This window comes from Jatropha curcas, chromosome 2 (genome assembly GCF_041381405.1).
Source record: "Jatropha curcas cultivar XTBG-Jc1 chromosome 2, XTBG_Jcur_1.0, whole genome shotgun sequence".
Taxonomy (NCBI): domain Eukaryota; kingdom Viridiplantae; phylum Streptophyta; class Magnoliopsida; order Malpighiales; family Euphorbiaceae; genus Jatropha; species Jatropha curcas.
In genome coordinates this window covers 21,814,549-21,824,702 of record NC_143152.1, presented here as the reverse complement: position 1 = coordinate 21,824,702, position 10,154 = coordinate 21,814,549, and the positions used below count along the sequence as shown (strand labels likewise).

Here is a 10,154-nt window from a genome sequence, read left to right as displayed (position 1 = left end):
AATAGTCATCCTCACTACAATGACAATCACAATAATAATAATAGTAATATGCATTATTATCAAAAATAGAGATCACATAATCAAACCATAAATATCAATACTCAATCAACCCTAAATGGAACCCACCTTTGTCATCAGGTTCCATCTCCTATCAGCTGAGCTGACATTTGTGGATCCCAGGCGTTTGCTCGAATATCACATCGACTCTATCTACCTTCTGTATCCCAAAAACCCATCCACATACAGATTACAATAACCATAATAAATTCAAATAAACTAAAACAGAAATATGAACTTGCCAACTTTGATATGCAGAATCTTAAGACAAAAACAAAAGACTGCACACTTAATCAATCCATTATTCATTCTTCAGTCTTCTCCACTGGAACCTCTGTGTTGCTTGCTTCCTCCTCTTTTTCAACTGGCTTCTCTTCCGTAGCTGGTTTCTCTTCGTCTGCTGCTGGTGGCGCCTCTGTCACTTTCTCAGTACTCTCATCTTTGGCCTCCTCCTCAGTGACAGGCTCTGCTGGCTTCACATCTGGAGTCTCTTCTGCTGCTGGTGCAGCCTCAGGCTGATCCTCAGCTTTTGCCTCTGGTTCCTCTTTCTTCTCTTCTTCTTCTTTCTTGGTTTCAACCTCTGGTTCTTTGGCCGCTGGTTCCTCTGCGACTACTTCCTTCGGTAGTTCTGCTACTGGTTCTGGTGCGGATGGTGCAGCAGGTTCAGTGGTTGTCTCCTCAGTCTTGGTCACTTCTTGCGTCTCATTCTCTGGCAATGCTGTTTTAGCTGATTGAACCTGCAACAACCATATTTGATTTACTTTTTTCTTAATTTCTTGGCAAATATAACAATAAAAATGGATAAAAAAAGGTCGAAGAATGTATCTGATTCATTTTATCTTGAATCATCAAATATTTAAATGAGCTTTGGCTAGCTCAGTGGTACTAGGGTCATCTACAGGGCTAAGATGCCGGAGTTCTATCCCACGATCGGAGCGAAATTAAAGTTTTTTTAAGAAACTATATAAACAAGAACAATATAATAAAACTATAAAGCTGAGAAACGATCATAATAATAATAATAATAGAATCTAATTTGATCATTAACAAATGTGGGTTGATTTATTAGTAGTTAATGAAGAGAAGAAGAAAAACATTAATAACCCACAAGAAAAGATATCACTAGATCAATATGATAATCATATATAGGAGAATTAATGAAGAAGAAGAAATTAAAGAAGCAAATAGCTCGACAGTGTTACCTCAACACTGGCCATATGGAAAGCAAATAAGGAGATATAGAATGAATGAAAATATATGAGGTTAAGGAGAAAGAACTAATTAATGCTTGGGAGTGAAGTGAAGAGATGATCAATGAGAGAGCTATTTATAGAGATGTGAAATGCATAAGCTTAATAAAAGAATGGGAAGGGGGGGTGACACTATGAAGAATCTTGCATGTGTCACTGACTGTACTCAGACATTAGAATACATGCCTAGTTGTACTTGTATTTTTTTTTTTCTTTTTTTCCTCCAAAATGTGAAGTATTATTCAGCATAAAAGTTTTATTTATGATTTAATTTAATTAATAATACTAAGTCGAAATGGGACATTCATAGGTGAGCATTCGCTTGGTTCAATTCGGCCAATTCGATTAATTCCAACAATTTGATATGATGAAGAAGTGTTCAGCTAAAAGTTCGGTGTAAAAATTTTAAAGTTCCATTGATCGGTTAAAAGTTAATCAAACCGAATTAATCAAATAAACCGATTCTGCATAGATAATAAAATTAACAATTAAAAATTAAAAATATTTTGATTTTTATTTTGATTAAGTAGTGATTAGTAAGTTCGGTTAATTTTTATTTTATTTAAAGTCGGTTAATCACAAATTTCTGTTAAATTCAGTCAGTTAATTAAATTTTCATTCTCTTTAATTTCGGTGTGTTAATTATCAAAACTAATCTGGCCAAAACGATTCAGTTAAGTTCGGTCAAATTTAGTTAAGTAAAAAAAACATTCAATTAATTTACTTCAATTAAAAATGTTATTCAAATTGACCAAATCTTCACCCTAATACATTCATTCTTAAGATTTCAAAATTTTATTGTTAACGATAGATATGAATAAGTGCATTGGCCAAATGTTCACCCTACTACATTCATCCTTAAGATTTCAAAATTTTATTGTTAACAATAGATATGAATAAGTGCATCGAGAATTTAATTTTAATTTATAAAATAGTTTTTTCATTGACTCATCAAATTGATGAAAACTTTTTTGATCGAGAGACTTCAACTTGATACCTTCAAATCCACTAGACCATACTTGGTTGGATATCATATATGTATATTTTGGTGGAAAAAGAAATAACAAAAATTAGTAATTCTCCTTAAAATACCTTAACTTTCATTCGGGAGCATCAAGATCCGTACCACCGAGCATTATTCAGTTTAAACCAAAAAAGCGAATATCAACCTATATAATTCAATTTATTTGTTTTGAATATTTAGAAATTAAATCCTAATCTTAAAATTTTTTAATTTCCATTTTTCAATTTGGTTGATGTTATTTTTACCAAAATAAACTCAACTATTAATATTTGCAGTGTATTTCTACTTATTTATTAATATTACATAATTTTGGATTAGATGGATTAGAAGGCAAGGATGCTCATAATCTTGCTAGAACCTCTATTAGTTATGACCGTTTCAAAGTTTGGGATTCAATCCCACCTTGCCTGTCAGACATTTATTTTATTAGCTATTAAAGTCCAGTTAAAAAAAATTAATATTAAATAATTTATTGTATATAAATTATTTAAATAATATCTATATGCTACAAATATAATATTAACTATATAAAAAATATTAACTAACTGAAATTATAATATTAACTATATAAAAATATATAAAATGGTAATATATATTATATTCAATTTAAACATATATTATATAAACAAATCATGCTTGATAAAATAAAACCGGTAGATTAATGGAGTGAATAAATAAGATATCTCAAATTTAAATTTTTCCAATCATAGGAATTTTAATTCATTTAATTAAAGTTATCAAGAAAACCTATATAATATTATTTAAAAAAATATATAATTTTTATATTGTATATCTTATAATATTATTATTTAATTTATTACATTTATATTTGGAAAGGGAGATTTTTTTGAGGAAAGAATACGTGAGAAAAAATATTAATGAAAGGGGTAATAATAGAATATCAAAAACAATTCTTTTATAGGAATACAAAATTAAATTCTTTCCACAATAAAGTAGATAATAATGTATGAATTAAAAAAATTACGTCATTTGATGCAAAATATAATTTATCTTCTTTCCCTTTTTTTTTTTTTCTCTTTTCATCGGAAAACAACAAAATCAAAAAAACATTTCAATATTTCTTTGTTTTTTTCTATTATTTCCTTAATCGACTATTTTTCTTCCTCTCCTCTCCAAATAAAGTGTGAGTTTCTAATGAACAAAAGGAAAATAAATGCAAAAGATTCTCTTTTAGTACACACAATAATAAAGAAGACCTCTTTACTATTGGCTATTGTCGTCAAATTCACTTTTAAGATGATGACGTGGCAGTGGACAAGTATTTAGGCCGGTGCCGGAAGTGGGACCTACAATCACCAAGTATGATCATTTGCAATACCTTATGGTCCCACGCGATTTGAAAATTAGCTGCTGCCATTACATTGCTTTACTTTTTCCTTGTTTGATTTTGGAAACGGCTTTGGGAACCGCCCAATTCTAAAGATGCACCTCCTCGTGGGCCCAGCCTTGTACATGCTTTCCAGGTAGGTATCTCGTGAATTGGGACCCACTTGCATCCTTCTCATTTGCCACGATAATGAATTCGCATAAGGCCACACCACCCTTCCTATATTCTCAAACCTCATCAATTTTAAATAAATATATTTTGGCCCTACGTGATTCACCTACGTGCTTTTTGTGAAAAATAACTCAATGAATAAACTCTCTCCAATACTTTTTTACAAAAAATTTTATAAAAAATTTTATGAGCATTAACTTTTACATTGACCCACAGTTTAATTTTTAAAATTAAGCCATTTAAACACTTTGTTTAATATGTTAAACATTCCAATTTATAAAATTAGATCATTTAAACACTTCTTATATAGTTAAATAATCTAGAAATTATTGGTCCAAAAGTCATGTAAACTACATATTAAATTAATATTTTATGTTTAAAAGGAAAAAATCTTAAAAATTATTATTATTATTATTATTATTATTATTATTATTATTATTATTATTACCAAGCATTAAAAAATGCATTTAGCAACAGAACATTGGTTGCTAATTTGAGAAATTTGTTGCTAATCTTATTTAACCAACGGATTAGCCATGGATCACATCCATCTCTAAATATTGTCTTTCTAAATAAATAGCCACAATAAGCAAACTGTTCCTAAATTAGCCAGGTATAATTCCCTTGCTATTCTGAATCATACTGGTTGCTAAAAATATGTCAATTTGGGTATCAATTTCGCTGTCAAAGCGTATCTAATTTGTTGCTAATTTTTGTCTAATTTTGTTGCTAATTTCATTGCTAATCTGTCTACTTCCGTTTTTAATATGAAATCGCATGCTAAATTCGTGCCTAAATTTTTAGCCAAATATAATTCTAAATGAAAATCGGTTGCTAACTCAGTTGTTAATGCGTTATTAATGAAAATCGCTTACTAATTCTGTTACTAAATGTGTGGTTGATCTATAGCTAAAGTTGTGCTTACTTCAATATCTTGCTAAATCCATTTTGCTAATTTTATTGAAATTTTATTGAAATGCCTAGCTAACATGTTGTTAAAGCCATTGTTGTTTATAATCCCTTGCTAAAACCGTTGCTAAATATATCAAAATTTTGTTAAAATCCGTGTCTAATATGTTGCTAAAACCATTGCTATTTTAAAATCCATTGCAAAATCTATTGCTAAATTTAAAAATAAATATATTATTATCCACGACTAATTTGTTGCTAAATCCATTACTAAATTTGTAATTTATTTATATAATTCTCTATTAACTTGGTATTAAAAAGGCAAAATAAAGTATAGAAGTCAAACTTTTAATAAATATATTAAATATAAACATTTCATAAATTAAAAGTTTAATCTAAATAAAAAAAATATGTAATTTATGTGTGATTCACTTAAGTCAACATAGAGTAGTATCATCATCATATCCTGTTCTGATCTAGGATTGTGCAGGTTCAGTAGGTAAGCTGCCAACTAAAGATGCTAACTGGCTACGAAGTAGATCTTTAAGTTTGTGGAGCTGATTTTAGAATAGTTGTATCTAGTATTCTACTTGCTCTTGGACTTGTTGTTGCATTTGCTCCTGCATATCCTTCATAAGCTGCTCCATTTCTTGAATACAAGAAGTCATATCCTCATTTCATTGTTCTTGAATGTGAGATGTCGCAGATGAGTTAGAAGCGCTACACTGCCTATATAAAATTGATGCCTGCGAGCTGAGACTTCAAATTCGTTGCTTCTTCACACCACCCACTTCTTCCAAATATATTTGCGTAATGTTGACCGGACAAGGCTGACTAGATCCTTCTTCAGGCTGAGATTCTATAGGTCCTAATAAGCAAATATCCAGGGGGGTGAATTGGTACTTTAAAAAATAATCCTTTTCAAGGATTTTTCAAATCACAGTAGAAGCAACATAATATACTAGCTATATTCAGATAATAAACATAAACAAATCAATTAAACACTTAACCGATTTATCATAGAGAATAGAAACACGAAATTGAACCTGTCATTGATTTTGGCTCACTGAAACTGAGAAACACTAATCCTGTGAGTCAGTTTATATTCAAAACAGTCTCAGAAATCAAATAACCACATTACAACACCTAGAGCAGAATTAAATCATCAAATATATCAGATTATCAAGTGAGTATGTGAATGTATTCAAATTGAACTACCAAGAGAATAATAGAGGAGAAAACAACACAATCAATTTTTATAGTGGTTCGGCATTTCTCACACCTACATCCACTCCTCAAGAAATCATCTTGCATTTCTAGGTTTTGTCAAACTAGATAAACTTAACCTCGCTAGTTTTTACAAAGAACTAGGAAACTTAGATTGTTTTTGCAAAGAACAATCAAACTTACAAGACTCGCTCTTACTCAAAGAGAGGTGCTTGAATACCCATTCAACAAAAGCTTCACACAAGCTTTATTCTCATAAGATTTTCAATTTAAATTTTGTCTACTCTATTCTAGATTTACAAAACCCTTAATAGAAAGAGAATTATGCCCATTTGAGCTTAGAAATGTTGAAACAATGTATCTGCTAAAATAATGAGAGTTTCAACAGAAACAAATTTAAAAGATTAAAAAATATGAGAGGAAGAAGATCTCTTTTACTTCAATGTAATTGAGAATTTATACAAGTTGAAATAACAGATTCTCCTCAAATAATGGAATCCAAATAACACAAAATAATAAACTGAGATTCTAAGGCTGAAAATTAGGAACTCCAGCAGTGTTATTGAAAACTGATAAAACAGAAAAATATTTGATGAAACAGAATGCCAGCACTTCAACACTCCTCCATGGCATTTTGATGACAAACACCAATATTTTTCCTCAGAGCTTCAAATCTTTCTTTTGGTAAGGATTTTGTGAAAATGTCAGATAATTGTTCTTCAGATAAGCAGGTAACAAGTAATACTTCATTAGATTGTTGAACTTCTCTAATAAAATGAAACTTAATCTTGATGTGCTTGGTTCGCCTATGAAAAATAGGATTCTTTGCCGTCGAAACAGCAGAGATATTATCACACATAATTCTGGTTGCTTCAGAATTAAATCTTTTTGTTTCATCTCCAACAAACTTCTTTGATTGAAATGCCCAAACTTTTTGTGCCACAAGTCTGATTTATTGAAGGTGGTGCTAGTAAATGCATGCTTATCAGTTTCCTCCCAATTGATAAAGAAACTCCTTTTTTTCATTGTTACAGAGAACATTTTTTCTCCTACAGGATTAAAAACTGTGCACTTCCGCTTTCTAAATTCAAAAGCATAATCTTTTTCCAGCATCTGTCCAATACTCAAGAGATTTTGGCTGATTTTAGGTATATATAAGACATCAGAAATTGTTTTTATACCTGATTGAGTTTGGATAGTATCTGAACCACTGCCTTCAACTTTAATATATTGGCCGTTACCCACCTTCACTTTAGATTTATAAGTTTCATCAAGAGTGCTTAATACAGAATCATCTTTGCACGTATGATGAGTGCACCCACTATCAATAAGCCACAAATCACCTGCACCATCAATAGAAAAACAAGAAGCAACAACAGCTCGCTCTTCATGTACCTCCGGTTCATCGTTGGAGAGACAGAAAGCCATAAAAGCTTGCTCCTCCAGCACATCTACATCATCCGCCACTTGTGCTTGTTGGGTTTGAACATCTTTCTTTGATTTGCAGACCTTGGCAACATGTCCAAGTTGTTTGCATTTGCCACATACTGCGTCTGGTCTCCACCAACAGAATTTTTCAAGATGAGTAGTTTTTTTACAATGAGAACAAGGTTGATATTTTTCCTGTTTGGACCCTTCTTTATTGCCTTTGTTCTTTTAGTTAGAACTCTTCTTGCTTTTTTCAGCATGCTGTTTATGCATAGAAAATGCCCCTTCTATGGTGTTGTCTTGCCTTAAAAGTCTTCGCTGCTCCTGTGCTTGAAGAGCACTCATCAATTCAGCCAATGAAATGTTATTAAGATCCTTGGACTCTTCTAGAGAAGAGATTTTTGACTCAAACCTCTCAGGAAGGGTCACAAGTACCTTTTCGACAATTCGACTGTCGGGGAAATCTTCACCAAGTAGCCTAATATTGTTGACAATTAAAGAAATTCTATCAGTATACTTGGCAAGAGTTTCATCTTCTTGCATGGTTAAGGCCTCGAAACTCCTCTTTAAATTCAACACTTGCATTTGTTTTGTTCTATCACTGCCTTGATATTCTTGTTTCAGTCTATCCCAAGCTTCTTTTGCAGTTTTACAAGCCATAATTCTGTAAAAAACAGCTTCACCAACAGAATTTTGGATAAGTGTTTTCGCCTTCGATCGCTTGGCTTTTTCATCTGAATTGTGCTTAATTTGGGTTAGAGTTGGATCTCTGGGTAAAGGAGGAATTGGTTTGTCTTCAGTAACGATTTCCCAAAGATCAAAGGCTTCCAAATAGCATTGCATCTTTACTGACCAAATTTGGTAGTTTTCACCTGTGAAAATTTCAGGAGGGTTGATAGAAAGGTTACTGGAGGCCATACTTTTGTGTGACTGGTTTTGGTTTTAAAAGGTTGAGAGAAGAGGGATTGAGAGAGTTTAAAAAAATTGGTTTAAAAGGTTTAAATGTTTAAAAGGTAGGTCCCGAAAGACCATGTGGCTCTGATACCACTGTTGAAACAATGTATCTGCTAAAATAATGAGAGTTTCAGCAGAAACAAATTTAAAAGATTAAAAAATATGAGAGGAAGAAGATCTCTTTTACTTCAATGTAATTGAGAATTTATACAAGTTGAAATAACAGATTCTCCTCAAATAATGGAATCCAAATAACACAAAATAATAAACTGAGATTCTAATGCTGGAAATTAGGAACTCCAGCAGTGTTATTGAAAACTGATAAAACAGAAAAATATTTGATGAAACAGAATGCCAGCACTTCAACAAGAAAAAGATATTTTAAAATATTTTTCAAATCAGTTTTAAAAATCCCTCTTAAAATATGGTTCATTTACTTCTCTTAGAGATAATACATTTGAAGCATAAAGAAGAAGAAAGAGATGAAAGCTTATGATGAGAGTTTCAAAAATAAAACTAGAAACTCAAAATTCCTCTCATACCTTAAGCTTTCTGTCAGCACATGTTTTATACCCAGATTTGCTTTTCTTCCCGTTGGAGATGCAAATTTAACATTACAAAGAGAGAAGGAAGAAGAAAGGAAGAAGAAGAAAGACGGCGGAGAAATTTGGGAAAAGAGGGAACACTTTTGGGTTATAGTACTATATTAGGGGATAGGTCTTTTCAAATTGAAAAGCCCAAAGAAGATTTAAAATCTTATATTTGTCCATAAAATCTTCTTAGCATAAAAATGTATATTTTTAATTTGAAAAGTATATTTTGAAATACCTATTTTTCCCTCTTAGTTTTTCAAGTAATATTATTTTAATGAATGATCTCCTTTAAATATAGAATGTTAAAAGACTAGAAAGATGATTTTAATTTTAGCTAGAATAGGTATAATTGATCTTTCTATTTTAACAAAAATGAACTAATCGTAACTAAATGGCTAACTTACTTATCACATGAGCTTCAAATATTCAAGTGGCCTTAATTCATTGATCTTTATTAGGATAGTCTTTAATCTTCTTTTTGATGAGATCTCTGTGAACCCCTTCCCCAAATGTCATAGGCATGTGATGCATATGATGAATGAGAAGAAATACACGTAATGTGTGTGAGTCGCCACCTTGTTTAATTATTTAAGGGTAAACTAGGAAAAAACCCTGAGTGACTCCAATTTTAATTAACCTAGTTACTAGATTAATTATCCCAATGTTTAAGGCACAGTCTGCGAAACCGAGATGGATCCCGAGACTATGTCATGCTGATGAACTAACCGATGAATGAATGCTTTGCAAGGTGAATGAAGGATTAATGAAATGTTTGAGTGATTTCGATGATTTCGACTTGCCACCCGGGGTGAAATCCCGAACGTGCCTACGTACTTCCGTTTGAATGGAAGATCAAAGTCAACGTAGTTCGATAGGCCTCTTTTAGAGGGCTTTGAATGATATGCTTAATGCATGGGTGTGTGTATGCTTAGTGCATGATTTTGTGTATGCTTTGTGCATTTTGTGTGTATGCTTTGTGCATGATTTTGTGTATGCTTTGTGCATGATTTTGTATGCTTTGTGCATGCTTTTATATGCTTTGTGCATGAGTGTGTATGCTTTGTGCATGAGTGTGTGTATGCTTTGTGCATTTTGTTTAGGCATTTCGCCAAAGATTGATTGGTTTTTAGGCATGTTGCCAAAAATGTTGATTTTAATGGCTTTTAGCCAAAATGATTTGATTTAGGCAATTG

At 31.7% G+C, this 10,154-nt stretch overlaps 2 protein-coding genes across 2 annotated transcripts; both read right to left on the bottom strand.

The window, feature by feature from the left end:
* Window positions 1-26: 26 nt before the first annotated feature.
* Window positions 27-1,417, bottom strand: LOC149498390 (uncharacterized). The gene is made up of 2 exons (XM_089717372.1): window positions 1,260-1,417; window positions 27-794 (listed from the first exon to the last, which is right to left on the bottom strand). The coding sequence occupies exons 1-2, from the start codon at window positions 1,272-1,274 to the stop codon at window positions 363-365; spliced, it is 447 nt and encodes a 148-aa protein (XP_089573498.1). The 5' UTR covers window positions 1,275-1,417; the 3' UTR covers window positions 27-362.
* A 5,097-nt stretch (window positions 1,418-6,514) lies between these two features.
* On the bottom strand, window positions 6,515-8,332 carry LOC149498389 (uncharacterized). Its single transcript, XM_089717309.1, has 3 exons — window positions 7,654-8,332; window positions 7,168-7,539; window positions 6,515-6,555 (listed from the first exon to the last, which is right to left on the bottom strand). Exons 1-3 carry the CDS (start codon window positions 8,330-8,332, stop codon window positions 6,515-6,517), a joined length of 1,092 nt encoding a protein of 363 aa, XP_089573435.1.
* Window positions 8,333-10,154: the final 1,822 nt, after the last annotated feature.

Excerpts from the sequence above, each read along its gene's own strand:
- LOC149498389 (XM_089717309.1), bottom strand. The coding sequence starts at position 8,332 with ATGGCCTCCAGTAACCTTTCTATCAACCCTCCTGAAATTTTCACAGGT. Across the intron at positions 7,540-7,653 it reads TGCTGAAAAAAGCAAGAAGA|ACGCAGTATGTGGCAAATGC; the intron begins GTTCTAACTAAA and ends GGTGGAGACCAG. Across the intron at positions 6,556-7,167 it reads TACTATCCAAACTCAATCAG|TTTTCAATAACACTGCTGGA; the intron begins GTATAAAAACAA and ends CTGTTTTATCAG.